This window comes from Ambystoma mexicanum, chromosome 5p (genome assembly GCF_040938575.1).
Source record: "Ambystoma mexicanum isolate Mex_15411 chromosome 5p, UKY_AmexF1_1, whole genome shotgun sequence".
Lineage (NCBI taxonomy): Eukaryota > Metazoa > Chordata > Amphibia > Caudata > Ambystomatidae > Ambystoma > Ambystoma mexicanum.
Genome location: NC_090930.1, coordinates 928,743,837 through 928,762,781, shown reverse-complemented (window position 1 = coordinate 928,762,781; position 18,945 = coordinate 928,743,837). Strand labels below are relative to the sequence as shown.

The window sequence follows — 18,945 nt, the reverse complement described above, 5'->3', positions numbered from 1 at the left end:
AATATAGGCCACCTAAATGCTTTGGACAGTATTGTGCAATCTGACATAAGCATAGAAGCAACGAAAATCACAAAGCCACAACCTCTTAACTTTCATAATGATTTAGCTATTATGGATCATGGTCATTGTACCCTGTCATTCTGTTTGTGTTGTCACTCTATGCCTGGTATTGCTTCTGTACTTTAACTCCTTCGAGGGTGCTGATCGCTCCATTTTCTTTGGTCTTTCTTTTCACAGGATCACCCCTTTAAAGAATATTGTGCAGCAAAATACAATGTGAAAAATGTCACTGTAAAATGACCCTGCACACTTATTATAGAGACTCAGCCATTTGGAGTCTTAATCCTTCTCCACCTGATGTATTTTCGATCCACAGTAGACATAGCAAACCAAGCAGTGAGCATACACCGCTCAGGCTCTACGAGGGGTTCTCTCAAGGAAGCACCATTAAGGGTAAGGATTGGGCACCTTTAGCATGGTCTAAAAGGAAAAAAAGCGGCTTGACCCGGCGCCAGTTCAATGAAGGCCATTTGTCACCCTCAGAATATTTTTCTGTTGATCATGTCATATGGCTGGCTGTCATTATGGAAACTATGGATTTGATGAATAACCCAATCATCCACTGGTCTAGAGCTGTGAAAGCGTTGGACTGCATTGTCATCCCAGACACGTTTGCTGATAATTGTCGCAGTTAGGGAGGTCGACAATGTGATGAAATCCAAGGGAGTATAGAATGATTACCTTGATGGAATCTAGGTTGGCTCTGATTTCCCATCCCCTTATTCAAGAGGCTAGACCCGGGAGAACTATGATAAATGGATATAAAGCTCTTGATAGCATCCAAGAAGGAGGGAAGCTCAGGAACAAACATCAGGGGGTAGAAATCTAGCAGTGCCAGGCTAGTCTCATGAGTAACAGGGTAGATAGATATACAAGTCTTGATAGTATCCAAGTACAAGGGGTACTGGGGAACGAGTTTCAGGAAGTCTAAATGTAGCAGGTCCAGATTTGGATGTTATGCCCTCCTAGAGGCTTGGAGTGATGGATTCCACTTTACACTTAGCCTAGAGTGGCTTTAGCAATGGTTCATATGTATGGAGAGAAGATATTCCCATCTTTACATGATGGAGTGGGAGGAGGGTCCCATGGAGGAGTACAAGCTGTGATTGGAGGCTGCCACCCCTTCAAACTGTACTACAGGTAGAAATGCTGTGTACTCGTGAGACTAGGGGCCTATTTATACCTAGCAATGCACTCACCCAGACTGTGTAGATATTGATGCCTTCATGATGGAATCCTATCCTTTTCAAGGTCTGTATATATTCGACAGGAAAACCACAAAATTATGACTGTGAGCCACAATGCTACCCATTGTAAGAGACATTGTTGTGTCAGCTTCCTGCTGCACATTTCCCCTTGATTCCCATTCCAAATTAGGTGAGAAAGCCCGAAATGAGCTATCTCACTATCCGCATGGAATGGTGAGGGGTTTGGCTGGCTTTGGTGCCTGTTGGAAGAATGGAGCAGTGTTTTCTCTTATACATGACTACTCGCCAGCATGACACATGAAAAAGGCAAATGCGTGCCTTGCCGTAAATGGGTTCAACATTGTGATCAACGCAATGAATCCTCCACAATTATGTGTGGCCCCATTTGCCAGGGAAGCTGAACCTGTATTGATCAGGAATACTCAGGTTCCATTTATGCCTTTGCTGCAGTTTGATTTCAGACAAATAGCCAGCTCACAAGCATGTTGTAAGCGAGTAGGAGTGAGATACGATTGTATGCTGGGCCCCTCCTAAATATTTGCTTTAATAGTCTAAAACACATTTGCAGGTTGGCCACTCAGACCTTTCTCACATGGCATTGCCCTCACACGTCTTGTCAAAAAATAATGGACATATTTCTAATAGCTAGACCATTGTCATTACTCTGAAGTCTATGCAGGGTAGGAGTGGGAAAAATCAAATAGGCTTAATTATATGCAGTTGTAATGAGTGTGTCAATGTGTATTTAGGGGTTTCTCTTTTATGTTTTTGGTCTATAACTCCAGGAAATAACATAGATACACCCTAACAGGGTGCACTCCTTGAAGGCCTCCCGTCATCCTCTCTTCTGCCCCTGAGAAGTGTCCTACACGTGGCAGTCGCCCTCAAGTCACCCAGCTACCTTTCAGAGAAACTCTGCATCTCTGGTGGACAGCGCACCACCAGAAGCCCGGACAGGTGCAGACTTGAAATCCACCGCTGCAAAATGGAAAGGCCCAGAAAACAAGCCTTCTCGGCATATGCCCCAAGATTATGGAACCTCCTCTCCATCAGCATCAGACTCACCCCCACACTCCTACAATTCAGAAAAGAACTCAAGGCCCACCTCTTCAAGGGGTTTCTCCTCCTCAACACCTAGGCCATCACCTCTCCCATTGTGCTTCCTAACTTGCAAGAGGCCACCCGCCCCCATCCTCCCCGCCACCCGGTACACTGTACCCCTCCTCTGTTCCCCTTGGTATTCTACCCCTGCTGTACATATGTTCTGTTGTTACCACTGAAAAGAACTCTGTTATGCATCTATAATGTTGTATACCTCTGTAAAGAGCTCCGTTATGTATCTGTATTGGTGTATACCTCTGTTAAATGCTCTGTTACTTTTCGAAGCTAGGTCTGCGCTCAATGAATACCATAATAATAATAATAATAATAATAATAATAATAATAATAATAATAATAATAATAATAATAACAGGGGTCAGGGGAAAGTCTTTGCTTCTGTTGCAGATTCTGTGTTTCTTCTTTGGAAGAATCCTAGGTTGACAAGCAGAGGAGCTAGGCATGTTAGCCTACTGCTTAGTGCCCCAAGTAGGATGAATGCCCTAGTGGGATAGCCAACTCCTCTGCAATGAGTTTCCTGGTGGTGTCTTGTAGTGCGGTAACTATGGTTCCCATTGAAATTGGCATTAGGCTTTTTGGTTTGCGCATTGAACTCGTGCTGATAACTTTAGAGGTAAAGCTCTAGGTCCACTTATTATTTTCATCGCATTGTGGAACTCTCCATAATACTGTGGATGGAGAAAGCAGAGTGGGTATTTGTCTAATATACTTTTTTGTCTAATATATTTGTCTAATATGCATTCACTCTTCACTGATTCCACTGCACCACACTGAGGTATGACTGGCCACAGAACACCGTGAAAGAGCCTACATATAGCAGGCATCTATCAATAAAAACCTTAGAGTCTCCGACAGCAAGATTGCTCAAAATGGAGTGGCATTGGCGTGCCTAATTATATAGCATTATCCCCCTGGTCCGGGAGTGAGCATGGGTAGTCGCAGCCATTATTGCAAATGCCTGTCAGCGAACTCAGGGTCAACGCTGCTAGCACCCTGACACGTTGCCCAGGTGCTGAAAACTTTTATTTTATATGCAAAAAAGGGTCCCTTTGATTAAAATGTATCATCAAAGTCTGAGTCAAGGTGACAACCATGGTGATGCGAGAGGGTCTCAGTAGAGGGATCCGTGGCTTTGCTGCATCCTCAGTAGTGAGAAGGGGGATAGATGGCAGGATGTGGGAGGGAGCAGAAGCTAGGATATGGAGTAGGATGAGGTGGGGGCGGGGGGTGCCTGGGAGAAGAAATGTTGCCTGACAAACGGGAGTGCCTCAGAAACCCAGCATTCATTGCCGGATTCTGTCCAGCGTGGGACATAGGTAATTGGCAGCCTCCTTTGCACCAGATGCTAATATGCTTTGGCCTCTATTTGTACCCCTCATATTCTCCTGCTAAGTGTGTTTGCAGCAACATAACACAAACTTATGGGGGCAGTGAGAAGGCATTAGAACACTCTGAGGGCCCCTTAATGGTGGCGACCAGCTGAGCTGCAGGGGCTGCACACTTCTCTGTTACACCACAAGTGAGAAGAGGCTAGCCATACCCACTCCTAGTTTGTAGAAAGAACCCTGGTGTAGTTTTTGATGGTGAAATATCAAATATGCCTAGAAACAGCACTTCTGCTGGTGTCCGCAAGGTGCACGGTCGCTGTTGACCTCTATCGCAGTAGAATAGTAAACCTTGCCCTTGGAAACTGATGTGTAAGGACATTTACCCTGCTTCGCAGGGTGGAAGAGGCGGGCCTTTGTGGCAAGACTTTCCAAAGGCGTGTTTAATAAAGATTTGATAAAGACATGAGTTACCCAATCACTTGTAAGATGCAAAGCACTAAACTCATTCAACGTGGCATATTTTAATGCTGTCTCATACATTCATACATTCTCCTGCTTCGCCTCCTTCTCCTGTACCTTCCATTCCATGCCACTTCTCCTACTTCATCCCCTCCGCTTGCACCTCTGATCCCTCCATCATTCTGCTCCATGTCCCTCCATTACTTCAAATTCTCCTACTTCGCCTCCTTCTGCTGTACCTTCCATTCCATGCCACCTCTCCTACTTCATCCCCTCCTCTTGCACCTCTGATCCCTCCATCATTCTGTTCCATGTCCCTCCACTACTCCAAATTCTCCTGCTTCGCCTCCTTCTGCTGTACCTTCCATTCCATGCCACCTTTCCTACTTCATCCCCTCTTCTTGCACCTCTGATCCCTCCATCATTGAGCTCCATGTCCCTCCACTACCCCAAACCACAATACTACACTTTTTGTGCTGGCATTTATACCTAATTGCCCCCTGGGTCAGCTTTCTCCTAAGGACATCCAGTTGGTTATTCTTATAAGGTTTCTCTGGGGATTGGTTGAGGCACTGGTTTCATTGGGGCAGGTGTGTTTGGGTCTTTTTCACTGGTTTTCGATGCAATGCAAACTGAGCATCTAAAAGGCCTGTTCACCATCTTGCTTCTGACCCCCACTGTCTGCGTATTTCTGATTGGTTGCCACAGTAACAGTGAGCATATTTATGATTTTTTTTAATAATGTGAGATGGCTGGGAATAATAGTTTGATCACTGCAAGTTTCTTTCCCCAGGGCCCATGAATACCCATACTGCATGGTCAATTGGATTCCTTAAAGGGGTAGCAGTGGCAGTGTCAATCATGTGGTGGTCACCTGCCGCATTTACCCAGTGCTGTGGGGTAGAGGGGCACGGCATTGTCCCCTGACCACCACCTTACCCACATTACATAACAGGTAGTGTGGCCCTGCCCCCGGAGTCACCCCACAGACCCACCCTAAGGGCCAGTCACTGGACATCATCACACTACATTATACATGTTTGTGGGTCGTACTGTGTTTTCAGGGGTGCTTGCCGAATATACCTGACCGGCTCATACAGATTGGGTGTGGACCTATGCAGCCGCCAAAGACTAAGATGTCAGGTGATGGCATTGCCTTTGAGAAGTATTTGCTTGTATTATCTACAGTGAATAGGAGGCTATAACCAAACTCTCCTGCTTGTTTTAGGTACAGCTCTTGCAGTTCCTTGACCCTTGATGAGGCAGATGATTTGCAGATTCCACAGGACATCGAGCTTCACCTTCTAAAAACTGGAGACATGATGTAAGTACCAAAATACCTTGATTTTCACCAGCATCCAAAGGATTGCAGAGAAACCAATCTGAAATCTATTGTGGCCACCAAATACATTCTGAGACATGGATCTTGGCTTGTTCCCCTTCTGATTTTGCTAATACTTATCTGTTTGCAAAACCAACCTCCACCCCTTTCTCATTTTATTCCCTTCAGTTTGCATTTCAGTGATTGTGTGTGTCCACATTTGCCACAAAGCCATTCATAAATGCATTCATAATTAATTGTAAGCCCAAGCCACAGGTGACAGTGCATAAGAAGGGTGTGGGACAATGACTCACGTCATTGACCAGCTTCATGGTCATTGACGTCGGATCATGCCCGTTTGAAGCGGCTGCTTAAGCAGCACGTCTTGATGGTGCAAGGTGCCTTCCTTTAGCGTTTCTCAGCCTAGATGCTCTCCAAGGTGTGTGGAGACGAGAGGTGGACAGCGTCCTGAGGTTTCATTTCCAAATGCCCTCTGAGACGTGAGAAAAACTAAATATAAAGGGTGTCTGTTCCCCAAGGCGCATGGGTACAGAATGCAGACAGTCTCTTGTTGGTTTGGTTCTGATGCCCGATTATATGCGAGGAAAAGAGAGATACAGGGTGTTCTGTGGCTCGAGGGCTTCGATATTCCTGGGCCCTGTGAGTTTGGTAAATCCCAGGTGCCTCTAGGAGTGCCGTGAGATTGCTGTTAAGCTGTCTATTTGGAACTCTTTTTTTAATCACGCTTGCTGCCATCTTTGGTAATGTTGTGAATTCTTTATGCTTTCCTGGTATTGGGGGAACACCAGTGAGGCAAACCAGTCATTTTGGACAAACAACTGAATTGTGTTGATAGCGTCCCTTATTTTTCACATGTCTATCGCTAGAGCTAAATCTAATAAAATGCCCATATTGTCTGCGACTATATCTATGACCCCCCATTGTCCAAAAATAGTCGCTTAGTGGAAGTACTGGCTCTAACTGCCCGAAGGAAGAAGCGGTTGCAGGACATGAGATCATGACTGACGAGGATGACCCCGCCCATTTGTAGGATACTTCATCAATTACAATGCAAAGGTAAGGCTATACTCCATGCGCTCCTTACCTCCCAAGAATATTAAACGGGAACCTCGTCTTCTTAGGTTGATTGTTTGCACCACAGAATGCCCAAATCTCCTCTCATAAATAGGTAAACACATAAACCGCTCAAATCACATCAATGTTTATTACTTCATTAATTAATGGGGAATTATCAACTGAGCTGACTGTTAACCTTAAGGCCGAAGTGCCCCCCCCCATAGTGAATAAGCAAACTGAAAGCTGTGTTCAAAGGTCTAACGTTTTAACGTCATTCTTGACCACTACTGATGTGTCTACAGTGAACAGTACCGAAACAGACCCTGATCAATTAACTATGAAAGTATGGAGACAGCTACTGTCCAGCCTTCCTGGCAGTCCTCATCAGAGCTGATGGATGGGAGAGATGAACAAACTCGTCTAATAGATCAGATTAGCCTCACGCAATGGTTGCAAAAAAAGGAAAGGATAATTGGGGGGCTCAATCAATGTAAAAACTTCACAGACTTCTGTGCGTGGGCAGGTGTGATTGATAAACTTGCATTGCAATTTCATCAGGAGAAAGTGGATAGCTCTTGCCAATCGGATCAGTTAATTGATAAGATAAATCAGAGTTCCAAAATTGTAATAAATCAGAGCTCCCAAACAACCCAATGTAATCTGAATCACTAAGACTCGGCTCTCATTCATCATAAGATTCCAGATACCTATGGTTCCAGCGCTTGGTTCGAGTGCAGTTCCCCCAACGTACTTGATGCTATGTAACGGCCTGCGGCCCCTACCACTATGGGTGTGCCGACAGCTGTTTATGCCTTAGTGTAATTCTCTCTACCTCGGGCATCCAGACTATCTAATTAACCACATTGGAGTGACCATCTAAAAATAACTATGATATGGAAGACTAAAGAAGAACGACCAATAAGACAACCGGCGATAAGAATGGAGATAAATAATGGTGCTAATAGTTTGCGATTAATAAACCCACAAATCGGAGGTCTAAAAGAAACATTTCGGAATGCGAGGAAACAGGACATAGAAAAAATAGACTATGAATGGATGCTTATTACATTTAGATCCTAGCAAGGACCTAAAAGATGCGAAAAGACCAAACATTCTCATGCCTACAACAAGCAAATTGCCATGAGGAAAAAACTTTTACGAACAAATATTAAAGCCATTCGACACATGAATACAGAAGAACGCATGATATATTCGAAAAAATACAAACAACAATATAGGAATTGGATAAAAAACACCAAGACAATTTATGTGCAAAATAATGCAGAATGTATGCTGCGAGCAATGGCAAAAAGAAACACCTGAGAACTATGTATTCGACTCAATGAAGATGGTTCACAGAACGATCGCTTACTTTCAGATGTCTCTGAAACAGAATGGGTGAAATACTTTGCTGCTCTGTATGCTAAAATAGCTGAACCACAAGAGGACCTAGAAACCAAATCCATGAGCAAATGGAACATCGTCTGTGAATATGATGAAATACTGAAGCACATTAAACATTTTAATACATCGACAGCCCCTGGACCGGATGGATTACTAATGAAATACTGAAGAAAAAAACTGAAGCCTGGGCGGAACTTTGCATGCCGCTGTTTAACATCATCACAAACCTTAAACAAATACCGACGACATGGAAATCAGCGACCCTGGTACCTGTATTTAAACAAGGTGACGGAAAACTGCTGTGTAACTCGGTCGATAGCCTTATTAGACCGACTGGGAAAGGTCTTTGCATCTATGCTCCTACAAAGACTAACTGAATGGGCAATAGTGAATGGGAGACAAGATCTGAGCAATACAGGCTTTATTAAGGAAGTGGGCACCAACATTAATTTAATACTCCTAAATTTGATAAAGCTGGTAGCCTTGAGGAAAAAATACCTACCCATGCACCATTTATAGATCTACAACTAGCTTTTGATAGTGTAAATCGCCGAAAATTATGGGAAAAACTCTCTAGATGAAATTGCCTGACAAATACCTTAGAACCAATCAAAAAGCTCTACGCAAACACGTTGATTAGAGTCACACTCTCTCAGAATAGCATTGTGTCAACTGTGATTCCTAGATGGAATGGACTAACGCAGGGCTGCGCACTTGCAGCAACCCTGTTTAATCTATACACCTTAGATCTAGCGGATTCTCAAAATGTAATAATCACAAACCCCCCAATCTTGAATGGAGCAACAATACCATATATGATGTATGCAGACGATCTTGTCAATATTGACAAAACGCAAGTGGGATTGCAAAAGAAGCTTAATAGCCTAGAAGTGTATACAGTGGTGAAATAATTGAACATCAATAGAAAGAAATCACAAGTGATGACACTTGCAAGTCTGGTGAGACAAAAGGGAAAAGCCATTTCAGTACATATAAGAGGAAAAAAATTATAATTGTCCAACTCAATCAAATACCTTGGAATATGGTTAAACCAAACTGAGACAGAAAAGGAATGGACCCATCATCTGAAAAACAAATCAATTTTGTTAGCCTGACAAGGATTCATAATCCATAAGAAATACGGAAAATTCTCTGAGACCTATAATTACATTCTATCACCAGAACGTGGTAACCCTTCTAACTTATAGCAGCAAAGCCATGTTGAACATTCTGGGACTAACATGGACACAAGTAGAAGGGATATTCACAAGTAGCAAGGTGCTGGCGCTACCAAAATCATATCCGATAAATTGAATCCGTTTTGAATTATACATCCAATCAATACAATCAATTGTAACATGGAAATATTTAGACTTATATAGAAGGACCATCGTAGGAGAGGAAATACCATCAAATAACATACCATGAACAAAACCCAACACGGTAAATGATGGAGTCCTGAATATATGGAAAGAAGCATTTAAGCAGATGTTAGCTAAAGTGGATTTGAATATGGATAAACGGATTATGGGTCCGCAGGAAGTTAAAAAGGGAATACAACGAAAAACAACTGGAGAAACAAAATAGACAAGAAGGCCCAATACAAACTTGCTCTAAACTGTAATTTAGAAAATAGAGCACTAAACCAGTTACCACAATATCTGACCCTTTTCCTGTCAAGATTAATCAGAGACACATTTTTATGAAAGCTACTCAATCTGCTTCTAACGCGACAAGTCCTAGCAAAATACAGAGCAAATACGTCCAGAAGAGAACTATTGTCGATTCTGTCAAAGATTGGAACAAACTGAATCAATATACCATATTATTATGGAATGCACAGCTTTGGCCGACAAAAGACAACTATTCGCTGCCATGCTTCCATCGAACATGATCTCACGGGACACCAATGAACGATGGGCAGAGATCCTGCTAGGAACTAATAAAACGCCTATCTGCAGAGTAATACAATTTTGGAATAATGTAAAAGAATCAGCGATATAAAAGAAGGGACAACGAAGTGTTAAAGACCATGGACTAGAATAATACACACCCATGGAAAGGAAAAAGGTGACAAACAGCTACATAGACACCATGGACATTGATCTAGATGAATGACAGAAGGAGAAATGTACATTTTGTATGTAGGTGTACTTAAGTGATGAATAATGGAAACGTGTGGAAACAAACTATATCATTATTAATACAAAAAATAATAATAATACATTTAAAAACAATGAACCACATGCAATTAATCCAAAATGCTGCATCTCACCTTGCAATGTGCGCCCCTGCCACTCTTTCTCTTGGTATACATCACTGGCTGCCCAGCCATCTCAGAATTAGAGTAAAGGTGCTTTGTGCGGAGTTTAATGGACTAGCCGCTCCTTTTTTAACTTTTCCATTATAGCCTGTCCCACTGTCTCCGTTATTCTAATGTTCGTCTCATAAAAGTTTCTTTCTACCATTTTGAATGCAAAGGTAGCAGAGCCTTCTCAGTACTGGCTCCCAGCCTGTGGAACAAAATTCCTAATTTCTCTCAGAGCATGAATATCCATCTGCTGTTCTGCTACTTGCTTAAAGGCATGGTCTAGTAAAAAATGTTATTGTCCCTACGGGTCGGCCATGTTTTTTTAAGCCTAAGTGGCTCAATTTTAGAAAACTTTCCTATGGACCTTACCCGAGTTTTCGTCCATTAAACGCACGCGAAAACAGACACCAGGGCGCCGCCATTTTGTGATAATCCTATCACTTGCCGCATCGCCCTGGCTGACCTGCTTCTGCGGCACTAAATCAATTCCCCTGCCTGACATTTTCGAAACATTCATATTCCCCACCTCTCTCCATGACGTTACTGTGCTGCGTAGGCAAACGCGCCCAGTCGTCTTCTACGCGACTCCACACAGAACCCGGAAAACAACACAGACCATCTCACAACACAGCGCGCCACATTTCGGAATATGAAACTGTACTTTAAAATCAAACAGCAACACGGTACATTTGGTAAAGTACATTTATTTGACATTAAATGTTTAGAGAATATTCAGCAATTGCCATATGAACTCCGAAAGCCATTTTATTTTCTTTTATCTGTATCCGCCATTGTACACAGGGTGTTGCTTTTCGTTAAAAGAAGCACTTTGGAAGCACGGTGAACCGCAAGGCTGTTCCATCAACTAGGCACTAGTCCATCGTAAAGGTTGATATGTTGCTTCTAGCCACTAGTACAGCGTAAGGGCATGTCGGCCCTTGGCGATCGTCCCATAAAATTGTCAGTGTGCTCCAGTTGTTCACACGAAGCTGCAGGTGTCTACTGTAAAAGCCATCTGCTGGTGTCTCCAACCGATGGCAGTAGCAGAAGGGGAGAAAATACCTGTTATGAAAACAAAAAAATTATAATTAGTTTCGCCAGCCGATCTTCATTAATATTACTCATTTTATTTATTACAGCCGATCAGAAACTATTTGCTTGCAAGGATAGTTCAATGGCGTATGTTTGGCTCTAAAATCAATGCGAAAAGTAACGAAATAAATCAAGGCCAACACACAATGATAAACAACAGTTAGTCTACATGCGTGAGGAATGATATGATATATGATATGGCATTTGTAACGCGCCTATACTCAAGTGTTTCAAGGCGCGACGAGGCAGGTGGGGAACAAGGGCAGACAGACAACGATCCTACTAGGCCAGGTGTCTTTCTGATCGCGCATGGGGAAGGGGGAGGGGGGATAAAAGTGCTGCACATGGTTAGTTGAATACAAATTAAATAATAGGGCCAGCTGGTGGCAAGTGCAAGGTAAATGCCGGGAGAAGGGGCTGAAGGATACAGAGACAGTCTCGTAGTGCAGGTAGGCAGTGCAGGGAAAAGTGGCTGGGCCAAGGACCGAGATCGGTGAGACCAGTGGACCTGCATGCCCATGTGCCCACTACAAACATGTTTTCCTTGCTTTTCCTAGCTCTTCATTCATTCATTTATTCATGCATCCATTCATTAAATCTTCATTCCAGTATAAAAGCGTGTAAAGATTTACTTACAATATATTTGAAATTTCCATTGTGTCTCTTCGTAATGCAGTCTGTAAAACGGACCGTGCTCTTGACAACGATTTTTCGTATACTGAACTAAAATGAAACTCGGTCTAGTTTCTGAATTTTCTGCCTTATCGTCTCTTAAGTTATTGTGCACCCCCTTCAAATGTAGTTCTTTCGGCATGGTCCCTCTCTCAAGGTCAAAAAACAATAGACCCTTATACTTCCAGTGTGTCTTGTGGGCCTCATCTGGGCACGAGCTGAAAATCAAAGCCGCTGTCCTTCGGATTCTTTATTTGCAACATCACGTAGTAAAGGCATCTGTGAGAACTTGAAGTTTAGAATCTGTCTATGTAGTGCGCCTCAATGTGCAAATGCGAACTGGCTTCTCTCCCAAATGCCACGGCCCGCTTGGCGCGTTCTAAGTGCCCCAATTTTGTCCCCGTTGTCTGCGAGCTTTGCAGCCCAAATTGAGACATTTAATTTTTGGCGGAAGGTCAGGGAAAGTATAAAGTACCACAGGAGTTGAGTTAAAAGTGAGATTTGTTGTTTGTTTGTTTGTTTTATTATTTGCAATACGCAAGCCTCCCCTCCGTTAACAGTGCACAGCATTTACATTTACATGAGATGAGACATGAGAAAAATATATACATACACATATATGAGGTGAATAGAGAGAATTCAAAGATGACACCCAGCTTGTTCGCCACCCATGATGGTGAAGGTAGGGGTTAGGCTTACAGGTACACTGTACAATAACATTTATTTACAAAAAGACAATCGTATTGCAATTATTTAAACCGGGATTTGTACTTCACAACCAGCTGTGCTTCGGGTGGGCATGGCACAGTCGCAATGTTCGGTGGCTATGGATCACTGCTCTGCACAGAAACGTCCAAAATTCCATATCTGTGCTTCTCTAACACAGCAACAATAAGGCCTTTCAAAAAGTCGAACTGCATTTCATCATAGACTGGTTTGATCACCCATTTCTTACATCGTTTTGGAAACACCTTAGTGTAGCGAGGCATCCTTACTTTACCCCTAGTCCTGGATTGTTCACGTCCGACATTGCTGTTATGGGCCAAGACTGCTAGTAGAGTGCGATGTTTCATGCCCCGAAAGCTAAAATGCAAGCGCTTTGGCCTGTACTTTAAGCACATATTGTGGAACACCTCTAAATCTCCTGTGTGACAGAATTCTGTCAGTCCTCTCAAATCTCTTGATAGAGTTTTGTCGAAAACAATCTTCTCAATGGCTTTGTGTGTCGGTGAAGATGGAATCAACCACTTCTTCTTCCGTGCCTCCTCTGGGGACAAGGGCCATGTTCACATTGGTGGAAATGTTGATTTGCTGTCCAGCGGTGAACGTTGGTACAGTGGTGCATCAGTGACCGCCATTTTTCAAGTAGTATTTCCACTGACCCTTCACAAGTTTTTGAGCTCCACCAAAGATAGTTGGTGATAGAATGGGACCACTGCAAAATACTTTCAAAACCTTTTTTTTTTCCTGCAGCCGAGATGTTCTTACTGATTGATTTAGCAAGATGCCATACGTCAAATTCATGATTAATATGTGGGAACTGCTCTCTCATTGTCTTGGCAATTGAAACATGTCTGTCTGTGTCTATGAGATCGATGTGCATTCCCCTTGATTGTAGATATTCCACTGATTTTATGAATCCTAGTTTCTCTATTGGCCACTGACGATGTACATTCTGTTACCTGCACGACCACCAAACTCACAATTTTCTTACTATCCATGTCCTGAAAGTGGTAGGTGCAGTACTTGGCAGAAAATCCAGGGCTGTCGCACTGTCCATCGCCGGCTAGCCTGAATCGTTTGCCTTCGAATGTACTTGCTAGAGACAATTGTTCAATTTTCCAAGCATCACTAATGGCCGGAAACAGATAATCACGTTGGTATATGTAGTACAGCGCTTTAGAAATGAAATGGAGTCCCACAAACTGAAAGAAAGCCTCTAACTTTCTAAAACTGGAGCCACTAAAAAGTGATGCAGCTGCACACAGTAGATTGCCTGCTGGCAGTTTCCCCAGCATCGGTTGTGCAGACCATGAGAACCTATGATTTAATCTACAGGCGGCATTTGTTTTGACGTTACTGCCTTTTATTTGACGAGTCACATTAATCAGTGGCTTTCCACATACTTTCCCTCTAATGGAATGCACACATTTCAGCATACTTATAATTTCCATCAAACAACTGTTGAATACAATGTATTTGCTCTCTTTCATTAGACTGTCATCCTGCGTCAACGTTGTTTCGGCCTGTGACGTTGTGGAGATTTCAACACATTGGAAAGTAATATCGCTGATATCAAGTTCTGATGCGTCTATGGATGCTGCGGCTGGTTCATTCTCTGTCATTTCGACATCTATTACTTCAACATTGATGGGAGAACACAACAATGTCGACAGGTTTTTGGGTGGCAAATTTTTGGCGGGTGTAGATTGTGTGAATTGATCTGCAACTACTTCAGAGCTATCTTCAATACATTCAATAACATCTTCTTGTGGTGGTGCGGTCGCACTGTAGCTATGGTCCAATGCAACTTTGCTGTAGTCTCCAAACACAGTTAATTCATGTTCTGGCCATTGGACATGAGCATCTCGAGCCTGAACACGCCTCGCCTCAATTAATAGTTCCTCCATAGTGTACATGGTCTGGCAAGCAACATCTCTCATTCACTTCACTGTCTGTGTATGTATAGTTCTGACACCTACGGGTAACGGGAGGAGAGATTGGAAAAGGGATGTTCAGTTTAAACACAAGATAAAGTGTAGTCCAATTGACTGGAAAAAAACATAAAATAGTCCCCAGCACAAACATTTTTTTAAAGTTATTAACTGTTTGTAACTAACCTTTTTTGGTTTTTTTTCTTTGCAACTTTTTTGGCTCGACCTTCAACATCTGCACGCTGTAGCTCCGATTCGTTTCCGCATGTCCTCCCTTCCTCTTGCGCTGCAACGACTATATTTTCTGTATGCGCATAAACAGCACAGAATGAGGCTCCATCGTCTCCCTGAAACATAGTACTTTCATTACTATGTATCAAAATATTGTTAGCATAAAACACACGTGAGGACGAACACACGGGTACATCTCAATAGCCAAACACGATTTAAACATTGTGTGCAACAATCAAACGACAAGTATTCGACCAGTGATGATCTATTTCGATGGAGCTGTCAGTATCCATACCTCTTGCTCTGCATGGACTGCCATGAATGGTTGTATTGGAGAGGAGGCATCCACATCTCCCTGAAACACAGTACTTGATTTAGTATGCTTTTCAATATTGGAAACATAACTCACACTTGGGGTCGACGGCACAGGTACATATAAAGAGATAACCACAAATGATGCATTGTCCAAAAGAATCAAGGAAAATCTAAATATGATCACATTTCATCGACTTATTTCTCTGATTTATTTACATCTGTATCATCTAAATTGGATGTTGTGATTTAGTGGAAGCTTCGTCGTCTCCCTGAAACACAGCACTTGCGTTAATAGGGAAGAAAGTATAGCAAATGGAATCACGTTATATGATCACGCATGATGGAGCTGTCAGTATCCATACCTCGTGCTGCTGAAGAATATCTATAGATGTTGCAAATGTAGTGCGCACTTCCGAAAGCTGTTGCGCCGATTCGTATACGCATGGTCCTGCTTCCACTTCCCCTGGAATTACTTGAATGTCAGGCTCTGCATCAAGTGCAGGGATTGACGCTGCATCAACTGCCTGAGACATAGTACTTGCATTAGTCAGGATTACAATAGTGAAAACATAACACACACCTGGGGTCGACAGCACAGGTACATATCAACGGCTAACCACGAATGAAACATTGTGTAGAACAATCAAACAACAAGAATTCCAGCTCTGATGATGATGCTCGATGGAGCTGTCAGTATCCATACCTCCTGCTGGTGAAGAACATCTAGAAATTTTATCATGTGGCGGACGCTTCAGCATCTCCCTGAAAGACAGTACTTGCATTAGTATGGATAACACTAATTATAACTGAAAACAAACACCAGTGGACGATAACTAAGGTGTATATCAATTGGAAAGCACTAACCAAACATTCGGTAAAATAATTACACGATAAAATAAAACTATTACTTGACATGCATAAAACAAGTCTGTAGCGGATTAGCCTAGTAAGATTACCTGATACGCGCTAGAAGTGGTTGATAACTGCGACCACGTCAAGGATGTAGAATGTTCTTGCTTCAGATTGAAGGGATAGTCAAGAAGTTGTAAAGGTAAATTAATGATTGATAATGAAATGCCAATATTAAAAATAGCCATGTAAGGTGACAGAATACTTGAGAAATGCTCAATACAGCACAGTTCCCTGTTCCCATTTATATACATTGCGTTTGTGGGTTATGAAATCGAAAAAGAATATATTGATAAATGTCATTATTCAAAAAACTATACACTCATATCAATATCGAAATTATTACAAGGGATAGAACACCTACAATATCAATTAATCCGTTCGGCTACCTACACACTACCGCAAGGCCTAAAGCTAAATCCGGACACTTGACTCACCGGTGGCGGAATGTGGACGAATAGAGTGGGAATAGCGTTTTCGAGCAATTTCTGTGTCGTTCGCCGTTTATTCTTCTTTGTTACCCAAGATGTTGTGTACATGTCCAAGGAAAAGTGCCGGCTGCAGATGCGGTATCGATCACCCCTCTTGTCCTGTAAGACTTGTTGGACTCTACTTTCCAGCTCATCCAGTGGATATCCGCAATGTCTGACCCATTCTCTTATTCGATCAACAGTTTTCGGGAATACATGCATTGTAGTGCCTTCAGATTTCGCTTGGGTCTTTGAAGGGCAACCGCTAATCGAACAGGCCGGCATTGTTGATAAATCTGAAAAGTAAATATCGACATTATTATACAATTTTCAAGAATAAAGATGTGATACAAAAGTAAATGAATCATACAATGATCAATGTAGGTTTGTTTTGGTCGCAGGAACTATACCAGTTCATTATGTGCAGCTTAGTATTTTCATAGGTTGCAGAAATGTATAAATGATGTGACTAAAATCTGAACATGTGACTCGTCCCTTGGATGTTCTGTCTTGCACGATTAGGAAACATGCTTACATTATAGACTGGACCCCCGAAGGATGCAATTCGATGACAATAGACACAGATGAAAATAAATAAATCTATTGATAGCATAGCAATGGAAACTCAAGTCAATAGCAATGAGACCAATGAACATAGCACTATTGTGTACTCTACTCGCAAATAGATAGAAATTTAAAAATCTGCGAAATATGACTAGGATACATGGCCTTACCTTGACCAACAAACAGTTGGATTCAGCAAGCAGAGCAGTATGTTTCAGGAGAATAGGTGGGTGGCCACAGGTAGCACACTGAAGGGTTTGCTCTAAGCGGTCACAGAAGTTCACGGATAGCACGACGACGAGCAGATTAGCGTAGATCTTAGTGGTTGCCAGGTAACACGTTCAGGAGTTGACTTGCAAAGCACAAAGATGTTCTCATGAGACATATCAAGTGGTTTATAAAGTATTAGAAACAGGGGTGTATTTGTGAATGAATGACGTATGTATGTCGTGGTCTTAGGGGGGCGGCCTGCTTGAAGGGGAGGCCTGGCTAGAGACACGGGGTCTGAGGAGGCCATGTGTGCGATGGCCCCTGGGCGTGGGATACCTTTTGAAGTGTACATGGTGTTTGGCACCTTGGCCGTTTGCGCCCGTCACAGCCCCCCATGCCAGCGCTCATCCCCGGGTGCGAACTGCCTTTGACAGAGGGGGGTGGGATGGATGGGCCTGGGGAGTGCAGATAAGGCACAGGAAGACTGCTGAATGGAGACACACTTATGTGGATTGCAGGGGGGCGGCCTGCTTCAAGGGGAGGCCTGGCTGGAGACACAGGGTCTGAGGAGGCCATGTGAGCAATGGCCCCTTGGCATGGGATACCTTTTGAAGTGTACATGCAGTTTGGCACCTTGGCCTTTCGCGCCCCTGACAGCCCCCCATGCCAGCGCTCATCCCCGCGTGTGAACCGCCTTTGATAGAGGGGGGTGGGATGGATGGGCCTGTGGCGTGCAGATAAGGCACAGGAAGACTGCTGAATGGAGACACACTTATGTGGATTGCAGGGGGGCGGCCTGCTTCAAGGGGAGGCCTGGTTGGAGACACGGGGTCTGAGGAGGCCATGTGAGCAATGGCCCCTTGGCGTGGGATACCTTTTGAAGTGTACATGCAGTTTGACACCTTGGCCTTTCGCGCCCCTGACAGCCCTCCATGCCAGCGCTCAACCCCGGTGTCAACCGCCTTTGATAGAGTGGGGTGGGATGGATGGGCCTGGGGCGTGCAGATAAGGCAAGGGAAGACTGCTGAATGGAGACACACTTATGTGGATTGCAGGGGGGCGGCCTGGTTCAAGGGGAGGCCTGGCTGGAGACACGGGGTCTGAGGAGGCCATGTGACCGATGGCCCCTTGGAGTGGGATACCATTTGAAGTGTCCCTGCAGTTTGGCACCTTGGCCTTTCGCGCCCCTGACAGCCCCCCATGCCAGCGCTCATCCACTGGCGCGAACCGCCTTTGATAGTATATCCTTGCTTATCAATAACAAATGCCACATACCGGAGATTCTTGTTAGCACAGACCCACACTTCAACCGGTGTATTATAGTGGTCAAGACCCTAAGGCCTGTATAATCCAATGGTAATTGTTAGTATAGATATATGTGTGACTTTTATAGAGACATAACCTACTGAAAGACTTTGAACAAGTGTCATTTAGTGCATGCATTATCGAGAATATGTTATGTTAGCTTAGATAGATAGTGACCACCCTGCTTCACAGCGACCAGACCTTCACCCATTCGGAGCACAGATGTCTGACGTCCA

The 18,945-nt window shown here is 43.4% G+C and overlaps 1 protein-coding gene across 3 annotated transcripts in view; it reads left to right on the top strand.

Annotated features, from left to right (window-relative positions):
• The window catches only part of FYCO1 (FYVE and coiled-coil domain autophagy adaptor 1), a 1,135,599-nt gene that overhangs the window by 1,029,105 nt on the left and 87,549 nt on the right, over positions 1 to 18,945 (top strand). For all 3 annotated transcript variants that reach the window (XM_069613367.1, XM_069613366.1, XM_069613365.1), the window contains exon 16: positions 5,403 to 5,498. In XM_069613367.1, the coding sequence (XP_069469468.1) occupies positions 5,403 to 5,498 (96 nt within the window). The remainder of the gene's footprint in view (positions 1 to 5,402; positions 5,499 to 18,945) is intronic.